The following is a 27,421-nucleotide window of genomic DNA, read 5'->3' on the forward strand; positions in this document are numbered from 1 at the left end:
CGAAGTACATACGCTGGAGGCAATTTGATCCAACTGAGTAATTTACAGATTGTTGGTTAAAAAACAAACACCATATCGCTCTTTGCAACCCCACAGGGGTTGAACTTTGTCCCCTGAAAAGACACGTTGACGTCTTAACCCCTGGCACCTATGAACGCGGCCTTATTTGGAAAGAGGGTCTCTGCGTATGTCATAGAATTAAAAAGACGAGGTTATACTCCATCAGGGTGGGTCCTAATCCAACACAAGAGGAGGGAAACACCATGTGAACACGGGCTGGGACCGGGGAGACGCCGCCAGGAACACCCGGGGCCCCTAAAAGCTGGAAGGTCCTCCTCTCAGAGCTTCCGAGAGAGAGCGGCCCTGCCGGTACCTGGATTTTGGACTTCTGGCTTCTAGAACTGAGAGAATACACTTCTACTGTTTTAAGCCACCGAGTTTGTGGAAATTTGTTATGGCAGCCCCAGGAAAGGAATACACTCACTGATACCTGCCCTCTACTCCAGCCCCAAATCATCCACAGGTGTTGAAAAGCATCAGCTCCAAGTTCCTTATATTAAGCTAATTAGAGCAGATGGAAAGAAACTCCAGGGTCTCTTCATTGGAAGTCTTTCTTGAGCACCAAGTGTTTAGCAAACAAAACTCTTTCAAAGCCCCACTGAGACCCGATTAAAGGCAAGACAATCCACCTGAATGGGTAAGAGGCCAGGGTTTCTTCTACAAAGCACGCTGGTCTCTCCGGGCAGGAAGCTTCTCCTCCCTTTACCTGGATCTCTTGCGATGAGCCCCTTTCCACCTTGTACTGGTCTCGTCTGTGTTGGCACGACTTTCCACTACCAGATTGTCATCTCCTTGAAGACTAGAGCCTCGTCTGGTTGCCATTTCTACCTCCAAGGCATCTGGCACAGTGACTTATCACAGTTGATGCTTAGTTGAAAACAATACATGTTTTAAAAAGAGATCGTTTGAAAAGTTCTGTAAAAAGAGAACTCAAAGAAAATGCTATCAAAGGCTTGCCTGGCAGAAGGGCTCCTAGGACTTGCTTGGTGCACAGAAAAGTGTCTTTTTTGAAGCGCACGCGCTGTCTGCATGCCCACGGCAGCGGCCACTGCAGGAAGCGGGGCAGCTTTTCTCCAGACCAGGCCAAGCATCCTCGCCACCCCGCCACACGACTCATTCCCGTCGCCAGCTTCTTTGCAAAGGTTGAACGGAGATCAGCTTAGGCCTGGCAAGGAGGATGCTGACAAATTTGAAAACGATAAGGACTCAGAGGTCTAAGAGCACTTGCATTTTATGCCAATCAGCTGTAACCACGTGCTCTGAAATCGATTGAAGAAGGAAAACAGCAGTGTCTACGGCACTCTTTTGTGGCGCAGACCCCCAGCCCCGCTCGCTCTCGCCCTGTCCAGAGGGCGGTCGTAAGAAACGCGCCATTAAGCCTTTCCAGACTCTGGTCTGCTTTGGCTACACAATCACAGGCCCTGAGTCAAACTGTGAACGCTGGGGGTGGCGGTCTGGCTAAATGAGGATGAAGGTGATGAAATCTTGATTACATCTTCCGTGTGTGACTCACACCCACCTGGTTTGCTTCTCAGTAAACAAAGCTGTCAGCGTGGGCCTCCCTTGGAGATGAAACCCTGAGGTAATGGTAGCAAAGCCGATATTAAATGCTGACACCCAGGAAGGGCTGAGCAGGGAGGAAGGCATCTCCCAGCTATTAAGATCGGAACTGAGCCCAAGCCAGTCTCGATTCTGGATAAACTGCAGCAGCTACCTCTGGATGTTTTCCACCAGCAAGAAGGAGAAACCGTCTACATAAGAGATACTTGCCATTTCACTGGAATCGAGCAAGAGTTCCTTTGCAAAGACAGAACAGCCTGCTTGTGTGTCAAGCAGAGGCAATGTGGCTGGTGTGGCCATTTAGCATTTCCACAGCGAGGCCACTCACAGACCAAGCTGCCTGTTTATCCAAACTCTGTGCAGTTGCTGCGGAGGTGTTTATGTCAGGTATTTGACTGTATGGGGAGTCACCTGGGCCCGGGACTCTTGCCCCCTAGAATCACTTACAGCTCCCTGGCCCGTGTTTGTGTTTCAAATTTAATATGCACGTCGACTTCTTAGGTAAAAAAAGTGCCACTTGGGCTGCCATCTTTCTTTTCAAAATCAGGACCTGATGTAAATGCATCAGATCCACTTGTGAATCAAGAGAAGGAGGAGGAGAAAAAAGAAGAGAGGAGGAAAAAGAAGAAAGAAGAAAAAAACAAAGAAAGAAAGAAAAAAGAAGAAAGGAAAGACAGACTAAGGAACCAGTATTACACAGAAAAGCAAAGTGTTTTCAGCTGAGGTCCATAAACATCAGTTAAAAAGGAAACTCAGGCTGTGATTTTTACCTGAGCCTGAGCTAAGGCTCTGCCACGTGCCTGGCACGAGGACACGCTGCCAGGCTCACCACACATGACCGTGCACAGCCCTGCACAGAGCACGGTCTCCAAACCCACGTTTACACAAGATGATCTGACAAAAGTTTCCTTTTATCTTTAAAGGTTTGTGAATTCGTGTACGGAGAATTCAATCAGACTAAATATTTGAAGTAAAATATCCTGGAAAATCTAGGGCACGTGGTTAAAGTACTTGTGAACTCATGCAAATGAAAGATCAGGTTTTTCCTAAGAAATTCACTGTCCTCAATTCCTGCGTTCCTTTAATTTAATCAAATAATGTGCTTTAACATCAAAGTTCACAGGGCTCCTGAGTACATTTCCCCCGACCACAATCTCTGAACACTCCAGGATCAGTAAACTCTGCAAACCCCTCTCTTTCCCATCGTTCGCTGCCCAGGGCTAGTGCCGGACAAACATCCAGCAGTGACTCGGCACAAGCTGAGGGCCAGGGACACGAGGACGCGCTCCTACGCTGGCTCCCGCCTCTTAGAACACCCAGACATCACGAGCCCTGATGCGACCAGGCGTCCTGCCGACTGGGGGGCACTGGGGAGCCTGCACGGGCACGCCCAGCGAGGCTCACTTCTGGGTGTGCCAGGCTCGGCTCCTGGGGGCTTGGGTGACGCTGGCTGTAAAGCAGTCACCTGTCAGCTGACCTGCCCAGAGGTGGGAGCCCAGGCGCGCTATGGAAACGGGGCTGCCACCTCCCGGCTCCCTGTCTGCTGGACCCAGCCTGGCCCCGGCGCACGGCTCACTCCTGCAATTCGCCATGACCTTTCTACTGCATTTCTGCTTCACCCCCCTGCGCAGTAAGTCCCTGGAGGAAAAATCTTTATGTTCCTTCGGTCTTCCACGGTACATCGCTCGGCTTTTTCCTTGACCATCCTAAGAACGACGATTGATGGGTGCTACGGAATAAAAACACTTTATTTAAATCAAGCCCATCCGTTTGGAAAAGTGCACTTCCCCAGTTAAGACTTCATAGCAGAATATACTTTCAGAAAGTGGGAAATAGAAATCAACAGGTGGACTGTTTTCTCGGTAAAATGTTAATATTAATAATAATAAACGTCGACACTAATTGGGCACCAGCTGAATTGCTGCTGACCTCAGCAGGCCTCCGCCTCGGAGTCTGTGGCCCAGCTCCCCAGCCTCTGATTCTGTCTGGAAGTTACCAAAAAGTCTGTCAAGCAAGGTGGGCAAGGCTGGAAATTCTAGAGTGTCTCCCCCCACGAGCCCCCAGTGAGCGGGGAATGGCCACCAGTCCCTGCCCTGGAGGGGCCCCGGCCCCGAGCGCAGGCACCGCTGGCTGGCCGGGGACCTCACGCGCCCACTGTAGGGTCCACATCCGCAGACAGCCCTCACGCGCCTGAATCAGCCACCGCGCTGCCTGAATTTCTGCCTCGTCCGGAAACACAGAAGGAGAGACGGCAGACAGCCCACGGCCCGCACGCATGGGGCTCCCTGGAGCGCCAGGGTGGGACGGTAGGGCCGGGGGCCGGAGCAGCTCCAGGACCCACGGGTGATGCCCGCCTGGACAGCTCAGGGCCGGGCAGCCTGCGCCCGGGGCTCGTCCCCCCTCCCTGCTCACAGCCCAGAGGCCGCTGTCCTCCGGGAAGGCTGTCCCCAAGCTCCCGAGGCACCTGGAGCTCGTGTGTGCGCCCAGCGGGCCTGGCTCCCGGCAGGTGTGCAGGGCTCCCCTCCTTGCAGGGGAACCTTGGCTCCTGGAGAAGCCTTCCCCCCGTTCCAGCCTTGGACGCACACACGCACACGCACACGCACACCTGGAGGATGTAGCTCACAGCCTCTGTGTCTGGGGGGGAGGCACCACGTCCCCTCCGTCACTGCAGGGGCCTGGCCCGCGAGAGGATGGCCTTTCTCTCCTCTTCACGGAGACACACCTGCCCAGTCACCGCCCCCTCCTCACTTTAAGGCCAGTGGGGCAGTAAGAAGCATTTCGGACCATACAGATCCCGTTTGAAACCTGCCTGCAGCTGCTGCGTGGATTTGGGGGAGTCGTTTGGAATCCCTGGGCCTCGGCTTTCTGCTGGAATTGGGATTCTGATTTTCGTTCATTCTAGTGAAATATACATAACATAGAAATACCTTCTTAACTAGTTTTAAGCGTACAGTTCAAGGGCATTCAGGACATTCACCTTGTGCAACCATCACCACCATTGTCCCCAGAACTCTCTCATCTCCCCAAACTGAGCCTCTGCCCCACCAAACACCAACTCCCCGACCCCTCCCCAGCCCCAGGCCCCCCACCAGCCACCTGTCTCTGCGGGACCCCGTCTGGGGGGATCACACACTCGCGATAGCCTTACCCCAGGTGGTCAGGGGCGTCGGGTGAGGTCACGTATGCCAAGCATCTGCCCCGGGCCCAGCATACAGTAAGCGCTCAATAGCTGTTATCTTCCTCTCTCCTGCTCCTTTCCTCATGTGAACTTGGACCTGGACGTCGGTCTGCCTTCTCCCAGAGCTTCCACCTCAGTCCCCGGGGACACGTGGGGCTGTCCTCACAGGTCAGAACATGCTTCTACAGGAAGGTCGTGGGTCGGGCATGCATTTGGTTTGGAATCAAATTCTTAGAATACATCATGTGAATTCAGAGAAAGAATTCTAATCGCGGGACGGCGAACAGTGCTGTGTGTCCTGGCAGAGCCCTTGGGGCGGGGAGGGGAGTCAGGAGTGAGGGTCCTGGCTGGGGCAGGAGACCCCTGCCTCGTGGTGACCGCAGTCAGGGCGGAAGGGCCGCCGCTGAGTCACACCCACGATGGAATGCTCCAGAAGTGCCGTGTTTGCGTGAAGACAGAGTCTCCCCGATCCCTCCTCTGGATGTCGCCCCTCCGTCCCGAGCCTGCTGATGGCCTCGGGCGTCGCTGCGTATCCCTGGCCCTCCTCCGCCCCCCCGCGGCCACTCGTCCTGTTGCGACGCTGCCACGTTCAGGGCTTAGTGTCTGTTTTCTTCTTTGCCATCGTATTGGGTGGAATAATGTCCACCAAAGTCACGTCCACAAACCTGTGAACGTGGCCTTATTTGGAAAGAGAAGGAATAACCTGCTGTCTTCAGCTCCCAGCCTGGGCTCCTTTGTGCCATGGGAAAGGGGACCCCGCCGTTCACACGAACCCACCTCACAGAGGCCTTTCTTTTTTTTTTTAATTTTTTAATTTACTTATGGCTGTGTTGGGTCTTCGTTTCTGTGCGAGGGCTTTCTCTAGTTGTGGCAAGTGGGGGCCACTCTTCATCGCGGTGCGCGGGCCTCTCACTATCACGGCTTCTCTTGTTGCGGAGCACAGGCTCCAGACGTGCAGGCTCAGTAATTGTGGCTCACGGACCCAGTTGCTCCGCGGCATGTGGGATCTTCCCAGACCAGGGCTCGAACCCGTGTCCCCTGCATTGGCAGGCAGATTCTCAACCACTGCACCACCAGGGAAGCCCAACACAAGGGCCTTTCCTATGGGAATTTGCTCATCACAGACACAGAATAAGCCCCCGTGAGCTCCTCCCTGGGAGGGGCCTCAGAGCAGCACCCAAGAGCTCAAATAAAAGGAAGATGCTTCGATGCTTTCTGTAACAGGTGCTGAGTTCCTGGGTCAAAACTTCTCAAAGGCCGTGAATCCAGACAACGCGATGAGACATGAACCCTTACTCAGAGGTTTCTGTTCAGCCTATTGTCTTTGACACAGGAAACTTCTTATGTTTCAAATCAGGCTCTGTTCTTAAAAGAGCTTGCACTTCACTGTGGCTTTTGAGAAGTTCTGCAAGAAGTTTTAAAGGCCGCCGCTGTTTCCTCCTCGCGCTTTCTGCTGAGCCCGAGGTGGCAGGGAGAAGCTGGACTTGGAATGTTTGAGGATGTCGAGCCTGTGACCTTGGTGAGTTATTAATAAAGAGCCATGCTTGCTAGATGCCCACTTCTAGAATATGATTTAGAGGCCAACCCAACCAATGTGACTGTGCTAGGAAGCAAATCACAAGCGATGAACTGCCCTCTGTCCCAAGGCCAACACCTCTTCACTGTGTTCTGCCTGCATCTGGAGGCCCTGAGGCCGGGGTGTGGAGACCATGGCGTCTCTCTCAAGGGCTGTGGAGGAGACAAAGTCAGGCAGATCTTTCTGCTGCAGGACGGCTCCCAGGCGGTGACGGGCTGACAAGCCCAAGACATCCCGGGAGGGCCAGCCTGTTGGCCACAGAGTATCTGCTCCCACCTTGAGGGATGCCAGTGCTTCCCGGACAGTTTGATAAATGCTGACTGTGTCTCAAAGTATCTTGCACTTCATCTCACCTTAATGCTTTTCTCCAGCTGTGTCATTTAGGGATATTTTCTTTCCATTTTGAGAACGTATGCTCCTTGATATCAGACCTCCATAAATGCTCTAGAATCCTATTATTATAAATACTGACAAATACTGATTATAAATACTGACAAAATGAATTGTCCCCAACAATGGCAACTACTCGGAATAAGCAGAGAGAAAAGCATACCAGAGCTCCCGTGTACTAGCCACGTGAGCTGGGGCAGGGTACGAGCCTCTAGTCTCACGGGCTGCCAAGATTACAGGACAGAACGTATAAAACCCTCGGCACAGGGCCTGGTGCACGCTAAGTGGTCCACGGATGTGAGCAATGACCAGGCCGAGCATCTACACGCCCTCAGGAACTTGTGATTCCGTTGGCAAGAGAAGCTTTCACGCGTGAAGTTACAACCGGGACCTGAAGTTGATAAGAATGAAACTTCCCCTCTTTGGGGGCACTACATGCCCCTTGTAACGGTGCACATCGGGATGGTGGGTCAAAGCACAGTAGAAGCTGCGGTGATAGTGGGATTCTGTGGGTCCCTCATTCCGCCACACGACTCGGGATTTTCCTTATTCTGTTTGTCTGAGCACGAGGAGCCGGGGGTTGGCCGGGGAGGTGGCTGCGCAGACCCTGGGCCTCCACGGAATCCCAGCGACGCTCTGCGGGCAGAACCAGGACCAGTGGGCCCACGGCTCAGGAACACAGCTCCGCATGGCGTGAGGAAGACCCTCGGGCCCGGGCCCCAAGCTCCCCTCCGGGAGCAGCTCCACCTGGGCTGCATGACCTCTCGGCAGGTTAGGTGTAACGCGGAGGAGACTCAGCCCTCAACGGTGGAGGGACCAGCTTGTCCTCAGACTGTCCTCATGCCGCAGCCTGATGGCTCTAGGCCATGATCACAGGGTCCAGCTCGGTCTTTTTTTTCTGATAGCATGAAGGCACCACGAAAGAGCAGGGCCACGCAGACGTGTCCAGTCTTGGTTTCCTACTTGCTGGGTGAGTTATGTAATCTCCCCGATGCTCGCTTGTCTTGCCTGGGAACTGGGGATGTTGGCACCTGTGCATTGATACGCTTACAAGGCAAAGAGCACCGGGACACTCAGCAAATCCTGGATCCCTTCCTGACTCTCCGGAAAAGCCTGCAGAGACCGTTCTCAAGGGTGGAGAGGACCACTGTCCCTCCTTGGGGTGGAGAGTCAGGACAGGGTTGACTGGAAAGTTGGGAAAGTGTGTCAGACCACAGGGAACAGGGAACACGGAATCTGCCAACCTCAGCTAGTCCCTCCGTCGGGATGAACGACTGGGTTAGAGACGGCACAGCCACGGGACCCGAACGGCCCAGCTCTGTGGACCACACGCTGCTCCGGCCCCATCACCTGTGCCCCGGGGCCCAGAAGGCACATCTTCCTCATCTTGTCCTCAGGGGGCCCTTTGTACCAGTTCTGGGGACACCCGATGTGCCCGACACACAGGAGGGGGTTGTTACAGCCGCCGAGCAATGACGTGACCTCACACGCACACCCCACGGTGCCACCTTCCAAGAGCTGCTCCCACGGAGCTTTGCCACGCTGTGGACAACGGGGAAGAAGCGAGGGGACTGGGAGAGGGAAGCCCACTGCCTCCTGATTTCCCTTCTATTGGCCAATGTTGACACGAGTTCTCAACGTCTGAGCCTGGTCTGAGTGTTCAGGACTTTGCTGAATGAAAAGAGACCAACCTGGCCTGCAAAATGCATCATTACAGAGTACCCACAAAGAGAGAGACTATAATCTGAGCACCACCTTTTACTGTCATGAAATTAAAACTACAGACAAGAGATACATTTGAATAAAATACGATAATTTAAACATTTATTATTTCATTTCTTTATAGTTCATAAAATAAAGTGGCTAAAAAGGTAAGAGTCTTTAAAGTATTAAATCTCTCCAAGGGAATTTGTCACACTCAAGTTTTGGAAAAAAAAGATTGATAATAAAAAATATGAAAGGGCTCATATAAATTCTGAAATCAAGGAACATCTGAGGAACACCTGTAAACAAATCTGAATTGGCTTAATTGAATCCAAGGCGTTATTCATGATCAATGTATTAAGATCTTATTTTCAGAACAAAATTTAATTTAAAAAGACTCACCTGCCAGAAGTCAGCCACGGTTGCGGGCAGCGGTCCTTGGGTGGCGATGTACGCGGGCTTCCTGGGGTCGCGGTCCATCTGCGGAGACAAGACCGCAGAAGAGAGACGAGCTGGAGAGCGGGTGAAGGAAGGGCCGGCCGTGGGGAGGGACGCGGCGTGTCCTGTGCTCACGGTCCCGGCCCTCGACCCACACGTCTGCAGAGTGGGAGACCCGCCGCTCCGCCCCACGGCCCCTCCTGACTCCAAGCCGCCTGCGTTTTAGGCGGGGCCTGGGGCCCCCCGGGGCCTGGAGCCTGGCGATTGGCGCTGACTGTTTTCCTTGCCCCGGATGGAGATAACTGAGCAGCGTCGGTAGGAACCGTGACCCAGAGACCAGATACCAGCGCGTTAACCCACGCACAGGCCGCGCTAGGCAGGGTGGTGGGGACGAAGCGGGGGCACCCAGGGCAGCACCCAGGCCACCAACACGGGGACCCGTCCGCGGGCGCGTGTGATCGCAGAGGAGTTCGGCCGGCGTGCGCAGCCTCCACGGCCACCGCTGGCCACGCACAGGGCTCGAGGTAACGCGGCCGAGGTTAGCACTGAGGGCGCTGTGCTGGGCAGCGGGCAGGGGCACGGCCGGGGCCTGGAGGGATCCAGCAGCAATGCTCCCCAGGATGAGTTAGGCCCCTCCCGTGGCGGCTGGTTTCCCTTTACCCCGAAAGGGGCTCGGGCCCAGCGTCCTCCTGGGGTCTGAGAGCCAGCGCGGCACACGCTGCCTAGCCTTCCAGCAGCTGACTCCCCTATTCTCTTTCCACCTCGCCAGACAAGGACCGAAAACAAACAAAGGAGAATGCCGTGGTGGGTTTCCTGGCTAGGTGATCTGTCCGAATGCAGCCTGCTGGCTTTGAGAGAGGAAGTTTGGCCTAAAAGACCTTCATTATAACATCTAATTCAAAGACTGACTAAGCAGAAAAAAAAAGAACATGAGAACGAAGCCTGGAGAAGCAAACAGGATTAAATCAGACGGACGGGGCTCCTTCCCCTCACGCTGGCATCCTAAGAGGACAGGGAGGGACCAGGCGAGGTGTTAGCAAAGACGTCCTTGCTGTCACCCCCTTGAGGACCGCAGAGGCCTCGCCCAGAAGAGAGTGGGCGGGTCTCCCCGTGGTGTCAGGCGTTTGCTCACTTATCAGACTGTACAACATCCTTCATTCTTACCCATCCAGCACCAGTTTCTACGCTTTTGACACCAGCGTTTGATGAAAGATTTAAAATGCTCTGCACTTAAAGGTACCTGTTAAGAATACATCTCCCAATACAGTGAAAAACACAGAGGGTGCAACCACACATGATTCTACGGCGACACGTGAGGACATCACCTGAAAGCCCCCTCCGAGTTTGGGTGTGAGAAGAGCCCACGTGAGGCGCGTCCGCCTTAACACGAATCCAGTGAATCCTCCCGCATCGCCCACCCATCAACACTTTCGGGGCCGATGGTTGTCAGCGTGAAAGGATGCCCCCAGCACACCTTCTAATTATGTGCACCACGAAAGAGGGAAAGAGCACAAAAGAACAGGTGTAAGTTATTGTAACAGAACAACATCTGACGCTAGCTGGGGGGTGGAGGGGCAGGAAAAAAACGCTTTTTGTGCATCTAATTTAGTGAGATTCGTAATTGAAACCGGAAATGCACAACACACACAATACAGGTAAAATTACGTTACTCTGTAGCTGAAAGCCCCAATTAAAATGTTTCAGTAGAAAAATGCTTGCCAGAAATAAGGAGTTTTATGTTCAAACTATGCATTTGTTGGGGGTGACAGCTATTTACGGAGACCCCTATCTCTTCCCTGCAAATAGTTCTGCATGAAAAGTAAAACCCCACCTCCTTTTCAAGTGTGCTTTTCTGCCCATAGCAATTCAGAGAGCAACACATTTGAAAATCGTATGTTCAACCTAGCACATTTAGCGGCTTCCACAATGAGAAATATGCGATTGAAAGTAAAAATCGGAACAGAGTTTCAGGAGGGTAAATAAGGCCCCCTGTCGCAGGAGGTCTTGATGTCATGGTGTTCCCATCTTCCCCATCCACTGCTCAAACCAAGACCGGGAACGGAGGACGTGGGGCTAGGGGTAAGGGGGCGGGGGGCGCTCAATGGCCCATCACTCCCCTCCCCCTTGGCTGCGTCACATGGCTGCCACCTGGAAGGCAGTAAGTGATCACAGAGCGGTGACACGTGCCACCAGTTGAACAGTAACTGAGACGACCACCACCATCGCCTCATCCCGTGCACATCCTGTTGGACAGAAAATAAGTCTGGGCAGAAGCACTCTGTGCGTGTAGCAAAGATAAGGCCACGGGACTCAGCCCAGTTCTGGGCATCTCTGAATGAATGAAAGTAAAGCAAAAATTTCACTAAATGCACCGAAGTCTTACTACACTCAAGATCTCCAAGGTGGGATAAGCATAACTGGAGGAAATCGCATCAGTTTCTACGGACACGACTTCTCCATCAGGAGCTCTGGCTGCCAACCCAGCCTGGTGGGTGACGACGCCTCCACCTCCAGCTCCTGGTGGGGATGAGCATTGGCTTCTGCTGGCATCTGAGCTGAATCTTCCCCCGTTCTTCCTTGTTGTTTCCCATTTCTTTGTAGTGTACTTTTTATCTGTAGGACTGCTGTGATTACAAACACAAGCTCCAGCACTGTGAATGAAGTCAGGGTCTCTGGCCTCACTCTCAGTGTCTGTAAAATGGGTGAGGCGGGGGCGGGGAGGCGGGACATGGTCTCTACAGGCCCTTTAGCTCTGGGATTCTGGGATTTTTTTCAGAAAAAGTAGACCCCCAAAGTTTGTGTTCAATCTACTGTTCATGTGGCTGACTGAGTCTTATGAAGATACCACATGAACTAGGGTGCCCGCAAGGTATATCCCTATGAATTTCTAAATGCACAGTTAAAAAAAAAACCTAGCGATTTGGTTCAAGCTGTAGAATGACAGTTATAAATGACCATGAGTAACTAGTTCTAAACTGCATTAAAAAATGTAGCAATATTCCCCCAATGTTCCGAACAAAAGTCATCCTAAAAACTAAGCCTTCAGCATATTAAGACCAGGGCGCCTGTGTTCTGAAGCCTTGAAGGGTGACTGGCAGGGGGGCAGCCGGCTGGTGCGCAGGTGAGGGCAGGGCCGGTACTGCCCCCGGACCACCTGGTGGCCCAAAGTCTCAGGGAAGGTCTGGGCCAGCCTCTGGTAGGGGGGCCACAGGGGTCACGTCTCCTACCCTGCAATCTCACACAAGGTGAACACGCAGGTCACCTTCCTGTATTCCTATCTGCCCACCTTACACCTGCTTTTCCTAACATGTAAAGCAAATTTCACAGATGTTTTCTTAAGAACAAGAGAACATTAAGCCTGAGTTTTCAAGTCACTTTTCCAGACACCAAGTCTTAATGTGAGAGTTTGCTGGGAAATTGTAGCATTAGTAAAATCAGTGGGAGAGAGTCTGGCTTTTTTTTTTCATATGCTTATGAGTTGAGATTTATTTAAGAAAAGTATTGGCTATAAACCATAATTATACACATATAGATGTTGGCTTGTAAATCCGAAAACCAAGGAATTGGCCCCCATAGTTGGCCAATTTCTTAGGATGTTCAGGGCATCTGAGCAGTCATCCTTTTCTGAAGAGTCAGTCTGTATCTACTTAAATTTGTTAAACGCATTCTGAGTTTAAAAATGAAACCATTTCCCCCCTGAATAAACAGAGAAATGAAGAGTAAGTTTACTTTCAAGTGTTGTTGGGACGTTCAGACTCGTCCCTGGTAAGGGGACCCATGTGCTGCTGTGTTCAGGCCCGCCACCGCTTGGTCCACGCCCGACAGTGACCAAGCTCCAGCGCAGCCGATGGAGCTCTCCCGCAGACACCCCGTGCGGGGAGGCAGAATTCCCATTTACTTTCATGACCTCTGATTTCAGAGCAGAGATTGCACATTATTTACTACTGGATGGCTTTCCTGAAATTTAATGAGGACTAAGTACAAACATGACAGATGTCGTTACTGTAGTTTTATCCTGCACGGTCACGGGCTTCTTGGGCTCTCACTGTAAGCTTCTCACTCAATTCTGCTAGGAAGCTCATTATCATCAGACCTTCAGTCATTTCAGGAGGAGGTACCGAGGATTTCTTCTAGTTCATGCTTCCAACCCAAATTTGCACAAAAAAGAACTGTGGCATGAAATAAAAGGAAAACATAAAAGACACCGAAAAATCACTTGCCTCTCCTGGCCTCACCTTCTGACCCAAGACACTGCCCCGTCAAGCCTGAGAGGCTGTTCTGAATTTCCACCAGCAAGAGAGAGACGGGGAAGGCACAGGAGTACGGGGCTGCTGGTGGGCGGCCTCTGGGAGAGATGCAGCTTCTCACCAGCACCCTGTCCTCACTGAGTCCTAACTTTAGCCTGAAATAGCTCCGACGTCTGGAAGCCGGAACCCATAAAGTGGGGGAGAGTCGGCACCCCCCAACACTGAACTCCCGTCTCTGAGACGTGGAAAGAATTGCTTTATTGCTCATTCTGGCCCTGTCACGTGGTTCATCCCAGGGAAGGAGCCCAGCGGGAAGAAGGCAGCTCTTTCCCTTCTACAGACCATCACCATGACCTTGTGTAGGGAGCAAGTCCAGGCAGCTACAAAGCCCACCCTCACCGGATGAGACATGCGTAAATCAGTGGGGCTTTGGCTTGGTTTTTTGAATTTAGAACTGATGGAAAAATACCAAACTCAACAAGTGTGTTTATTGAGAAAGACTCATTGAACGGCTCCAGTTAGGCCTCTGAACACAGACGGAGCCAACGTTTGAGGTCTACTCTGCTGGAGGGAAAGGAGTGACTCCTTAAAAATAACCCCAGAAACAAAGGCCTGAGCTCGGACGGGTGCAGACAAGATGCTTCCCTCTGAATCCCTTTCGCACCGCAAGTGTGTTAACACTGTGCCCTCGCTGTGTGGTTGTGAGGTGTCAGGAAATGGGGCTGACCCACGGCACCCTGGAGTCATAATAGTAAGGTTTATACAGCAGATGCACTGAAATAGATGGAACCACCACGATGGCAGCGGTTTACTCTCAGCAGTTCTGCTTGCGATCGGACGGTGAACTGTCTTGTCCAAGGTCACCACTGAGGACAGCAGGGGCTGTTGTTCGCCCAGGGCGCTCTCACGAATCCAGAGATGACCCAGGCCTGCCCGGCCACCTCCCCCCTCCCCCATAGCCTCACAGCGCCGGAGCCCCCAGGACGTGCTGCGTCCTACCCGCCCGTATTTGACTGAAGCCAATGTGAGAACTTAGTGAGATGTCCTGATGCTCCCCGAAGACCAGCGTCAAGAACCATGGCTTAAGGGGGACACAGCCCCGCCTGCTCCTGTTGCTCTGCTGCGGGCCCAGGTGCGCCCACCGCGCGCCCTGAGAACCCCTGGCAGGTTCCTCCCAGCAGCTACCGACCTACACTCATCCCACCTTCCAGCCCCTCTTCTTTCTCCTCGGGCGGCCGCCGACTCTCCCCCGCGGCCCCTCCCCCGGTGCAGGGCAGGAAGCCGCTAGGGAACGGCAGGCTGTGGCCGTGGGGAGCTCTCCGGAGGCTGGGAACACCTGCCGGCCAGAGGGTCTCAGGACAGAGACGCTCCCCCGTCCTCCATCACACCTGCTGCCCAGAGAGGCGCCGCCGCACCCCCTCCCTCGAAGGGAAGACCCCGCCCGCTGGAAAGACCGGAGGAGACCAACCAGCAGTGTCCGACCTGCTTCCACGTCATCCGTCACTTCAACACGTGCCAGGTTTGGGTCTGGTTTTTCCTGTTTCCCCCGAACAGGGAACAAGTGGGCCTAGGAACCCTTTACACAACCAGCTACGAATTTCCCCAAAGTCACGGGTTCCAGCAGTAACTCGTCAGGGCGCTGTTGCTGGGCCCCTGGGGGGACCAGGCTCAGCACCCCGGCACCACGTTCCCTTTGCCCGGGACTCAGCCCCGCCTGGGGACCAAGCCATCAGGAGTGGGCAGGGGGGCAGAGCGCCAGCCCTGGTCCCTGGTGGAGGGTAGTTACCTGGCAGAGGCTAGTTAGCTGGTGGTGGAGGCTGGTTACCCGGTGGAGACGACTGGCCATCAGCTCTCGAGCCAGTGCCCGGCCGGCCCGCTCCCGCCCCCCGCCCCCGGGAGCCCTGGTGGGTGGCGGGCGGTACTCACGATGGGGCTGGCGTTGATGTAGTCAGAGCTTCTGTGGCTGTTCTCTGATTTCAGCCGGATCCGGGAGTGGTCGTCTGCAAGCCCCAAAGCAGAGCGTTAACCCGTGCAGGGCGTCGTCCAGGGCCACCGCTGCCCCCTGCCCCCAGGTCCTGCTGAAGGCCGTCAACGCACCTCCTCCCTCCCTCCCTCCCCCCCCCACCGAGGGTCCTTCAGCCCACGAAGTGGAGCGTCAGGGTGTGCAGGGAACCTCGTGGTTTTCTCGTGTCAAGTTCCAATGCCAAGGCTGGTGCTCCTTGGCAGCAGCTCACGTAGTGTTTGCCTTTAAATAACACGTATTTGGTAACACAGAGAAAATAAACATCAACATGGATATTAAGCTATTAGACCATCATTCAATACATACAATTTTGTCGTCTAGAGAAGGTGAAATGCCCGAGATTACGAGAATGTAGCTTTACAAGGAGAAAAGAGCAAAAGAAAATGCAGCGGAAGAGGGCGCGGGGAGTAGTGTTCACGTGGAGACTCACCGACACAGAAACGTGCCTAAAACGGGCAAAATAATTTGACGAGCGTTGAAACCAGACGCTTCAGTGGGCATTAAGGACATGTGATCGGTCACAGCTTCATGTGTTTGCTACGTGAATCACCCCTAACTCTGGTTCTGGAGTAACCACCCTTCTGCGGTCAGTGACAGCTCTCTGCCTGTTTTCAGGAACCTTCACGGCCAGCAGGGCACCCCCGAGAGTCCCCGTTTCTCCCACCTTCCTCCCCTTCCTCCGCAAGGTGCAAACTTGAAAACGGGAAGCGCCGAGCTCCATCATCTTGTGCGGCAGTGAAGGCCTTCCGGCGGCCCCCATACCGCCTGCTTCTGCTGAGAAAACAGGCAGCCCGGCTGCAGCCCTGGAGCTCAGGGCTTCCACGGTGGTAAGTGTGTTACCCCAAGTCCAGAGTCCCGGCATTTCAGCCGCGTCTCCCCACCTCCTGCTCCCAAACCCTGGGAGCAGCTCGGCAGTGGGTTCAGGAGAGCACGGGGGCTTTGCTGTGGTTTGTGTTTCTTTTCTTCCTCTGGGAGATTTTACTTATTTACTTATTTTTTGTTTTAAACAGTTCTGGGGCTTGGGAAACTTGGCGAGGCCTAAACTGATTGAACTTGGAAGGTATCGTCCACTGGACGCCATCCTATCCGTCTTACTGAGGTATTAACGTTGGCTTTTTCCCAGTAGAGGCAAGACAGGTAAGAAACATCTAGAGACGGGGAAGGGGTTCACGCCTGACGTGTTTACCTGAGCACAGGTGACACGGACCAGACGCTGTGGAATGTTCTGAAGGTGTTTACAATGGCAGCTGCCAAAGCCCCCCGCTAAGGTGTGACCAACGGTTCAAAAGTCCCCTGGACTCAATGGCTTTGGGGTCCCGCACAGATTTATTCTTGAGAGACTGAAAATTGGCTGTGGCAGGAAGTTGAAATAAAACCCACGAGAAAAGTCGGTCAACTCTGACATTCCAAAGCGCTACAAACACTCACCCCAAAATGAAGTTCAAGAGGCCCAGTTTCTCAGCGTGTGTGTGTGGGGGGTGCGTTCAGACACATCAAAGCCAGAGATGGGGCGAGCCGCTCGGAAGCCGGGCCCTTCTCTGAATGGGGACCGTGCCTTCTGTCCACACACAAGCCTGGATACACAGAGCAGGGCTTCTAGCTGATTCCAAGGGGTTCCCGAGGGTCTCCCAGGAGCCCCCCTCACCGCAAATATTCTCCACAAGCCCACTTCAGGCATTGCTAATAGCAGCATTTGGGCTGCTCCCAGTGTCTGAGAACCCGTTACCCAGGGCAGGGCTGCTGGCCATCGCGACGGAGGGGACCAGGGAGCAGGGCCCGGAGCTTCAGAGGGCGCCGATCACACCCAGAGCAGAGTGGCCCCCTGGTCGTACTGAACAGGCCCAGGATTGGGGGGCTGCCGGGTCCCTCTCATCTCCACGGGGCCCTGCAAGCAACCAGGCTCAGTAAACAAGTGCCAGCTGGATTTTCTAGTCGGAAAATCAAGAAAACGTGTCCTCAGTTTGGGAGTCTCGGTGAGCTTGACCCCCGATGGTTAATGGGAAAAACTGTTTTGAGCAGGGACGGAGCCTAAGCTTGCTGTGAAGACAGCTCACAGCATCCTGCATCCCTGCGGGTACCGGTCCAGCCACCTTCATCCCCGCAGGGCACTCTCTCCAAGATGCCACTGCGCCTGGGACAAGGGCTTCCAAAGCTCAGAGTTCTACCTTCCCATCACACATTTGATATTGCAGCAATGTGCTGATTTAAAAATTAACAGTGAATTTCTTTTTTTCTTTCTTTTTTTTTTTTTAGTGTGGGACCATCTTGAACCTCCCTCTGAAACACCGGGGGCCATCCCAGAAGGGCCAGAGTCCGGCGGAGGGTAGGCTGATGTAGCAGGGACGGTCCAGTGGACACTTCACTCGGCTGGGCAAGTCTCAACTATTTCGTGGTTCACTGTTCCTGTTCTGAGGGTGGCTGCTTGGATTCTTTGTGATGTACAGGGCAGACAAGGCTTCCTGGCAGGATTACTGATTCACTCAAGGTCAACAAGCGGCGTGGAGGTGAAGCCAGGGCCGGGCTCCTGAGCAAATAACCCCCCCTCTCTCCTCTGTGGATCGGCTGAATACTCTTCCTTTGTCTTCCCCGTTATAAACACACACCACAGAGCAAGAATTTTTACAGCTGCAGCACTTACATTTTAATTAAGAGCTGGGTGTGTCCTTCAAGATCTTGTTCTGAGACTTCACTCAGAAGCCAGGAAACAAGGAAATTCAGGTAGTGTCTTCCCGCTGCACCTGGCTCTATAACTGAGTTATTTTCCTCTCCTAAGATCCACAGTAGTAAATTTTATCAAGGAGGGAAGGAGAAAAACACCTATTAAGAAGAAACTTGCTGAATTAACCCTCTGTGCCTGTTCCTTTTCTGAACCCCTGAAGAATTATTGTGTACTGTTCCCGTGTTTAAGAACAGTGCTTCGAATTTCTGTAGCATTCTACCTGCCCTAATGTTTCTCATGTACTATCCTCCTTCTTCCTGGAACACTGTGCTATAGACAGAATAGAGTCCATTTTCCCATTTAGGTTGAAGAAACTAAGGCTCTAAAACATCAAGTAATCGACTTGGCAAAGACCACAGAGCTAAGGGTCCAGGCTTGACCCAGCCTGGCTACCTGCTAGCCTGGTGATATTTGGGTAAATGATTCAATATCTTAAAGTGTCAGATTTGTCATCCAAAATGTAGGATAATGATATCTAACTCACAGGCTTGTTGTGATAAATGGCTTCTATAAAGTGCTCACGTAAGGCCTGGCAGAGAGCAAGGGATTTAGGAACAAGTTCAAGATTACAGATGGACACACACCTAACTGTCAAAAAGTCAGCTGAACTGGCAAAACTCATTGTGTGGTATAGGATGAGTTGTCAGTAAATACAGGATGATTTTCATAAATGCCAACAGAAGGAGTAAGGTCTAGAATTGCTTCTTGATTATGACTAAGGCAAAGGAGCCTTGGAGAGAGGGAGATTTTGGAGGACACTGAGGCTTAACCATTCAGGCTTCCTTCTAGCCCGTGCCATGCGTAGCCCGTGCCCACGTTCCACCAGAACCCACCCAAGGAGAGTGTGTGGAGGCCTCCCCCGCCTGTGACATCATCTCCTAACATGGGTCTTTAAGGAGAGCGTTTCCTTAGGCTCCCTGATCGTGTCCCTCACACTGTCTGAGTGTACTGATACGTATACGAGTCAACAGTCTTCACTTCCCTAATAGACGAAGTCATTGATACTGCTGGCGGTAACACGAGTTAGGCATCTGTAGAAGCCGTGAGTTGACACTGGCACTTGCCATGGGGATTTCTTCATCCGAGTGGTCTGTCAATATTCCCCTGGGGCCCTGCAGCTGTCTCAATTTTCTGTTAAGATTGAGATGAAACCATTACACCGGCTGATGGCATCTTCTCTACTCGGAGGGTATGGCTGGTGCAAACATGCGGTGCGTCTCTGACGGGCCAGCACTCTGCCTGGGGGGCTCTGAGTCTTTCATGGAGACCCCACACACCGGGCTGTGCTCACAAATGGCACCAGTGGCACCACTTCCTTCCTGAATTTCCTGGGTCCCCTGACGGGTTAGCAAACTGCAAACATCACCTGAACTTCTCCACCAGCTGTTAACGCCAGTCTCCCGTTCCCAGCCAGTCACGCCTGGAAACGTCTTCATTGACTTGGCCTTGTCACAGCTGAGGCAGAGCCATAAATGTTGTATTATGTCTGTTTCGGGACTCTGAGAAGCTCAGTGTACGACACGTTTCTCCACAGCCCCGGGAACCGGAGGATGACGGCCTGAGCACAAAGCACTCTTGCTCTGAGGCGGTGAGCCCTCCTTGGAGGTCGGCTCACACTTCTTCCCACCAGCGCCCCTTCCTCAGCAAGCCCGTGAGCAAGGGCTCTGCTCTCGTGAAGAAGCCCACACCTCAAACCACAGGACCATCAAACGTTTAAGGAGGAAGGCAGACACTCCCGCTCTGCGTCTCCTCGGCTCAGTGGCGGGCAGAGCGGGGCGTCCGGGGCCCAGGGTCAGCAGACCTGGTGGCACCCACGGCCGCAAGGAGGCAGGCTGGCTCCGTCCCCACCCCGGAAGCTGCCCCGCCGTGACGGCCCACAGCCAGAGGCTCACGGCTGGCTTCCCGGCTCCAAACACGCCCGAAGCAGGTCCCGGAGGCACACGCGTGGCCTGAAACGTGGTCTGAAGACCTCATCTCGTGTCTCATTTCTTAGTTTCACCAGCTTCTCTGCGGATCTCTCAAAAGGCAATCCCAAATAGGATGGCCACCCAGCTCGGCAGGTGAGTGACCATATAGGTGGGTGACAGGGGCTGCAGCACAGCAGTAGCCCCTGTTCTAACCTTGCTGCTCAGCGTCTGCAAGGAAAAGGTCCCTCTGGGCTCGGCCTCTGTGCCAAGCAGGAACAGGTTCCAAAGATTTCAGGTAGTGGCCTGGCACCGCCCTGCCAACCACTGAGCCGTCCAGGGGGGCCTGGTGTCGAAGGTTGAATTGTGTCCCCCCCAAAAAAAGATGTGTGGGTGCACTAGCCCCCAGGACCTCGGGATGTGGCCTTATTTGGAGATGGGTCTGTACAGAGGGGATGGAGTGACAACACGGTCATATGGGTGGGCCTCAGCCCGTGCCTGGCGTCCTTATAAAAGGGGGAGTTTGGAATCAGACACAAGCAGAGGAAGGAGGACGTGTAGACACGAAGGCCGAGGAGAGGGCCCGGGACAGACACCCCCTCGAAGCCCTGAGGGGCCAGCCTTGTCCTGGACCCCGGCCTCCAGGTGGTGAGGACACAGCTCTGTGGCCTGGACGCTCCCGCCCCCCGAGCTGAGGCTCCGTCTGGGCCCAGCTTTCTCACGACGCCCTGTCTGCCCTTTTCACGTGTCTAACGTCTTCCAGTTCCCCACGTCTTCAATGAGGAGGCTGACCGAGATGACCAGAAAGTTCCTACCAGCTAAAAAAGTTAGCTTTCTATGAGAAAATTAGCCAGTAGGCGTGAGGTGGCCCCTCATGAACCTGGGAGGGGGAGGGGAAGGAGGGGGAGGGGGAGGGGAAGGAGGGGGAAGGGGAGGGGAAGGAGGGGGAAGAGGAGGAGGAAGGGAGAGGAGGGGGAGGGGGAAGGGAGAGGAGGGGGAGGGGGAAGGGAGAGGAGGGGGAGGGGAAGGAGGGCGAGGGCGAGGAGGAAGGAGGGGGAGGGGAAGGAGGGGGAGGGGGAGGGGAAGGAGGGGGAAGAGGAGGAGGAAGGGAGAGGAGGGGGAGGGGGAAGGGAGAGGAGGGGGAGGGGAAGGAGGGCGAGGGCGAGGAGGAAGGAGGGGGAGGGGAAGGAGGGGGAGGGGGAGGGGAAGGAGGGGAAGGAGGGGAAGGAGGGGGAGGGGAGGGGAAGGAGGGGGAGGGGGAGGGGAAGGAGGGGGAGGGGGAGGGGAAGGAGGGGGAGGGGGAGGAGGGGGAGGAGGAAGGGAGAGGAGGGGGAGGGGAGGGGAAGGAGGGGGAGGGGAGGGGAAGGAGGGGGAGGGGAGGGGAAGGAGGGGGAGGGGAGGGGAAGGAGGGGGAGGGGGAGGGGAAGGAGGGGGAGGGGGAGGGGAAGGAGGGGGAGGGGGAGGGGAAGGGGAGGGGGAGGGGGAGGGGAAGGGGAGGGGAAGGAGGAGGAGGGGGAGGAGGGGGAGGAGGAAGGGAGAGGAGGGGGAGGGGAGGGGAAGGAGGGGGAGGGGAGGGGAAGGAGGGGGAGGGGAGGGGAAGGAGGGGGAGGGGGAGGGGAAGGAGGGGGAGGGGGAGGGGAAGGAGGGGGAGGGGGAGGGGAAGGGGAGGGGGAGGGGGAGGGGAAGGGGAGGGGAAGGAGGAGGAGGGGGAGGAGGAAGGGAGAGGAGGGGGAGGGGGAGGGGGAGGGGGAAGGGAGAGGAGGGGGAGGGTAGCTCTGCAGAGAGATCCCAGCAGCCCCGGTGACTGCATGGGAAGAGGCTCCGGGACCCAGCCCTGGGCCATGGTGGGCACGGCGGTGACACCAGGGCACCGTCCTCGTGCCTGGAGGGCAGGATGGCGTGCAGCACAGTGTGCAAATGTTTGCTGGCAGCACTCGTGTTGCACACACACAAGAACAGCTCTGCATAATAAGAGCACAGACACCAACCAAGCAAAACCGCGCCATCTGCGCCGTTCTACCCAGAGACCATCAATCAACGGACCTCAGTCACGCACCTTCTCTGAGCGAGAGGACCTGCATCCCCACTCCCACCCCCGCCCCCCGCTGAGCCGAGGAGGGCCGGACACAGACGGCGAAGGGTGCGGCCTTGGAGGGCCCCTGTCGGGGGCAGCTCATGCATGTTGAAACAAAGTGACAGAAGTCTGTGTTCTATTGAGCACAGTGTTGTCACCAGAAAGCAACCCCGTCCCCATCTGTGCTGACCAAGGGCGGTCGGGCGGGGACACAGGTGCCACCTTCTGCTGACAGCCACAGCACCTGACGGGGACCCAGGCCAGTACTGCTACACGTCTAAACTGAACTCTAATAAGGACAGAATTGCTCAGCTGATGGTAACCTTGAGAGAACAGTGGCCAAACGATCTTAAAGTTTTGAGTGGCCAAGAAAGAGAATGCTAGGCATTTAACACATAACCAGATGAGGGAATGTGGTTCCAGAGACTCCAAAAGGGCGCTGAGCCAAAGAGATGGGAACCCTAAACGTCAGAGTTCTGATGACACAGTGGTAAATATCCTGAGTAAGAAAACGAGAAACAGACATCCAAAGAAACCAGGGTGGCCCGCAATGTAAAAGATCACATATGAAAGACGGAAGCGCGCACGTAAACCAGGATCATCAGAAAGGCTGACGTCCCGAGTGGGATGGTGCAAAATACACAGGGGATGACAGGAGAGTCTGTGCACCTTTGTTTAAACCGAATGAAGCCTCTGTCTGGTGTAGATGACATCACTTTGGTAGATAACAGACAGAAAATCTATTCAATTACGGTTCCGTCGTGGCCACTCTATCAGAGGATACCTTTTCAAACCAGCAAGGACAGAGAGGAGATAGTTAGGGGGTCGACGGATGCTGGGGGACGATGTTCACGGGAAAGTTCTGGTCTCCGGTCCCGTGACCAGAACAGGTTCTGCGAGTCCTCTGGGTGCAGCCGCAGCGGGTGCTGGCCACGTCCACGGCGTGTCCTGGGGACGCACAGTCTGGCCATGGCTGGTTTCGACCTCATTGCGTCCCTGGGCCTCTGGGTCTCGGGTGCGTGACCAGAATGGGGGAAAGAGCGGGTCTGGGAACCAGGCCGTCGGCGTCCCAAGGACAAGCCAGCCTCCTGACTGGAGAGCTTGTGAAAGTTTCCAGGGAGGGTGGCCGCCAGGAGAAGAGGAGCTTGTTAGGGTCAAGTCACGTCGGAAAACCGAGGGGGTTGTTCTAAAGTTACAAAGGCTAGAGAGACGCGAAGTCCAAAAGGCAGTTATGCACCTTGATTGCATCCTAGTTGACAAACTGCTGTAGGTGACAGAACTGGAATATTTGGGCGCATTGGAAGATGGATTGGAATTAGCTGCTAACAGGGGATGACTGATTTTCTCAGTTACAACAATGGGGTCGTAGTTACGCAGGAGAAGGTCTTTACTTTTAGGAGATACAGGCTAACGTATTTAGATGTCACGATGCCTAAACCCCACTTTGAAATAGTTCAGCCAGTAAAGAAGTAAAGCACACACACTGATCACACAAAGAAGGCAAAATACGGAGTGGCAGCTGTGTGGAGTCTGGCTGGTGGGAATATAGGCGATCATCAAATTGTCATTTCAACCCGAGGATTTTAAAACTTTTGCAATAAAAAGTGTGTGGGGGGGAATTACGCCAAGCCAGCGACACTGCTTCTTTGCCAAGTGCCCCTGGATTGGCCAGCAAGGAATCCCCTGGGGTCAGGAGGGCGGGGGGCAAGCCATGACACCCCCAACGCCCCGGTTCACCTCTGGCTCCAGGCTCTCGGGTGACGGTGTAAACGGGACATTGCACACCTGGCCTTTTGCACGGTCTACTGTGCAGGTATCTCCTGGGCTGCATGGGAGGGCGGCAGGCAAAGAGGGGCTCACGGAGCAGCCACTGGAACGTTCCTTCCTGGATCCGAGTCAGCCTGAGGGGGGCCTTGGTAGGGAGCGCCCTGTATTCATACTGTTGAATGTGGGTCTGCCTATGACTCGAAGGCACGTAACGCATGTTTATAAAATGTGCGGATGGCAAAAGGCTGAGGGTGACCGTGGTGACCAGGAGTCAAACTCCCCTTGACTTTGAACAAGGATTCGTTTATTGGCGGTGAATGCAGAGTTCAATTCCGTATAAGGATGGACGGCTCGGGGCTGTGCCCTGTGATGTGCCCATTGCACGATGAACGGAAACTGGAAACGTCCAGGTCAAGGAGGAAACACAGCCTGTCGCGGCCCTTCTGAAGGCTGTGATCGGCCTCTGGGCGCAGAAACCAGAGCGGGTCCAGAAGAGGGGCCCAGCCCCGGCTCCTGCCTCTGCGAGCAGCATTGGGATGGGATGGTGAGAAGCACAGACACCAGGTGACAGGAGGTTGGGTGTCTTACACATCCAGCGGCCCAGCTTCAAGGAGAGGAGTGAAGAGAGGGCAGGAGCTGAACGCGAGTGGTGAACTGTGCAGACACTGGCGCGGCCCCCAACCCGCAAGCAGCCCCTCTGCCCTGGGAGGCTCCGGCGGGGCGCCCACAGCCCAGGGCCCCATCTCCAGAGGCTCCGCACGTGCACAGCCCCACGGGAAGGCCCGGGCGCTTCTGAAACGCGGCCCCTGCCTCCTCCCCGTGTCCCTTAAAAGCTCTTCAGTCTCAGGTGGCCCAGCTTCTGCTGTGATGTAGCAAAGGAAAAGCCTTCACAGAATTTGCTGGGGTAGTTTCTTGTCGCCACCAACACACCTACAGCCTTCCCAAATCCAGAGGCAGTTACTCAGCTGGCTCTGAGGCCGAAAAAAGGGAGTGACAAAAAGACAGCCAAGCCAGCAACTTATCTGGACACTTAACTTTCTTGGTGGACGTCCATCTTCACGTACCTGTGTCTTCGGCCTTACATTCTCTCTGGTTTCATCTCTAAGTATCCCCGTGTCTCTATGTCTCTCTCTTGTTATTATAACTCAGAATCACAAACATTTTTTTGTTTAAGATGGCACACCAAAATAGCATCACATTCCTGTTTTTAATTTAAAAAACAGATGAGCAGAATATTGCATAATTCTTTTTAAAAATGCAAAAAAAAAAAGAATTAAAAAATTAAGTTCTTTAAACTTCTGAGCTATATAATTAGACCTAGCACAGGGCCAGCCAACATCTCATGAATGCTAGTTGCCTTCTCCTTTGAAAGACAATTCACGTGTAGCTAGAATCTCCGGGCTGTCAGGGATGGGAAAGTTGCTAGCCCGGCCGCTTTTGAATTTCCCACCAAACTGCCAACTGGGACGTCTTCCAGCCTCAGCTGGAACGGCCCTCGTGTTGGGGGAGGTGGGGGGAGAGACGCTTCGGGGGCAGCAGACGAGCAAAGACGTGGAGGGGGTGGGAGGAGGGGAGCCTGCACGCTGCCGGGCTGGGTGGGGTCCAGGTGGGTGGCCCGGGGGACACCGCCCAGGGAGCCAGGCAATCGCTCCCCTCTCCCGGGTGGAGGATGGACATGAGGAGAAGCGGGGCAGGAGCAGAGCTGGTTCAAGGAGGGAAGTAGAGGCGGGAAGGTGGGGTCCAGCCTGGGGTAGGGGAGAGTAGAGCGGGCCGGTACCGTCAGATCCAGAAATGAGGGGCCTCGCTGGAGGTGATGGGAGAGGACACGGCAAAAGAGCAAATGCAGAGAGAGGTGGCCCCGGGGTTTCCATCCCGAGCCCTGAGTGAGGCTGAGTGACACGTGGGTGCTGCGGGGAGCACGTCGGACGCACGACGCTGTCCCGGGCTGGGGCGTCGACATCGGCTTCAGGGAGCGGGGCGTGCGGAGGCCACCCTGTCAACCCCCTACGCTCCACCGTGGACCGTCTCTGTGCCATAAGGAGTGAACAGCCAGAAAATACGAAGCAGGTTTCAGGAAGAGGCGGTGGTTCTCCCTGGTGGAGGTTGGCGAGACCAGCAAGAGTTTCAGTGATGCCATCGCCGGAGGGTCCTGCCTGGGAAGGGACGCCGGTGGAGATCTGATGACAGGATTTCCTCTAACGGTTAAGGAGGCAGGAGTGTGGAGGACAAAGGCGGGGCCGCACTTGCTGGGACTGGACCTGCACGTCTGGGGAGGCTCCATCTGCCCACTTGTCTCCGCAGGGTACTGGCCCCTACTTCCTGCAGGACCCCGGACAGGCGAGAAGCTAGGTCAGGCTCTGGGACGGCCGCGCCGGTCAAGATCAGCGGCCTCTCTAACGCCCAGTGCCAGAGTCCAGCCAAGAAGGCGCTTCCTCTTCAGAGCCCTGGCTCCGGCCCACGTATGGCAGGCCCGAGGCTCTGGTCCAAGGGCTCCAGGGCCCTGGTCCCGGTGGGGCTGAAGCACCACCCCCAAGACAGGACGCCCTACGTGCCTGAGGTCCTGGCCTGTGGACCCATCGCTGACTCGGCACCGACGGAGCCCAGCGGCCGGCCGGGCTGCAGGACGCGTGGACGGGAATGTGCCGTGCCGTGGTTGGCTCTGTGGAAGGGCTGCTTTGAACTTGGGTATTTACCCTACAGGGCCTGCCACCCGAGGAAGCCTACAGGCCTGGGAGCACGCGGGACCCAGGCTGACGGTCCGTCTGCCCCCAACACCTCATTATTTAGGGCGTAGTTGGAACACCCCTGCACCCCCTAATCTGGATCTTCTCTGAGGACAGTGGCCAAGCTTGGTTGACTGGATGACCCAGTGTCTGTCAGCAGCTACTTGGCACAAGTAGGTGCTTAATAAATATGTGTCAGTTACTGGTTTTTCTTCTAAATGGAAAACTTATAAATCGCAACAGCTCCTATTTTTAGAGCTCTTTAGGGAAAAGGCCCTCAGACATCACGGAACTAGTCTGAACACTGACTAAACAGTTAGAAAAAACTTACACCCAGAAGCAGCGTGTTAAGGTTTTACAAAGGTGTGTAATCCCCAGGCTAGGGTCTAAAGCGGCACAGGAGTGTATCTTTGCTCTCGCTGTCCTGTGAGCCGGCGTGGAGTCACTGCCACTTACTACGAGACAGGACGTCTGCTGCTGCGTCTCCCAGGCCGGGGGGGGCGGCGCGATGGGAGCCCGGCCGCCCCTCTGGGTGGTGCCAGGCTGGTCCCCCACTGGCTCCACAGGGCTGGGACGGGGCTTGTGACCCCGGGCGTGCTTCCCTGCGAGGGGGCTGGTCTTGCCTGTGAGACCCAGTGTGGCTTTGCTGAGCCCTCGAAAACGTCAGCCCACAAAGTTCCTCCTGTCATGTGTGAGGTCTGCATGCATCTCTCCCGTCTTCCGTTACCAAGACAGTCGGCATTTACGTCAGACACTTTGGTCACAGACACTCCCCAGGTCCCCTCCCCCTGCAGGGGGATGTCTAGTAACCACAACCCAGACCGGCCTGGAACCTGCTAGGACACAGGAGGCTGGTGTCTCTAGTTAAGTGACAGGAGGAGAGGAGCTGCAGGTGGGTGGGAAGACGCAGACTTGGCCCCGCCCCTCCCTTTAGTGCTCCGTGGGCCTCCGCACCTGTAGGTCACTTGTCACCTCACACAGTGTGAGACTGCAGGGCTGGCACCTTCCTGTGTCCCCATCTCCTGGCAGTGACTGCTGGCGATGTCAGTGACACACTG

The 27,421-nt window shown here is 54.9% G+C and overlaps 1 protein-coding gene across 2 annotated transcripts in view; it reads right to left on the bottom strand.

Moving 5' to 3' along the window:
• The window catches only part of PTPRN2 (protein tyrosine phosphatase receptor type N2), a 707,285-nt gene that overhangs the window by 32,104 nt on the left and 647,760 nt on the right, over positions 1–27,421 (bottom strand). For both annotated transcript variants that reach the window (XM_082472631.1, XM_082472630.1), the window contains 2 exons: positions 15,080–15,153; positions 8,871–8,948 (listed from right to left, as the gene is read on the bottom strand). In XM_082472631.1, the coding sequence (XP_082328757.1) occupies positions 8,871–8,948; positions 15,080–15,153 (152 nt within the window). The remainder of the gene's footprint in view (positions 1–8,870; positions 8,949–15,079; positions 15,154–27,421) is intronic.

The sequence above is a fragment of the Balaenoptera physalus genome (genome assembly GCF_965194825.1).
Source record: "Balaenoptera physalus genome assembly, chromosome: 8".
In the NCBI taxonomy this organism is placed as follows: Eukaryota; Metazoa; Chordata; class Mammalia; order Artiodactyla; family Balaenopteridae; genus Balaenoptera; species Balaenoptera physalus.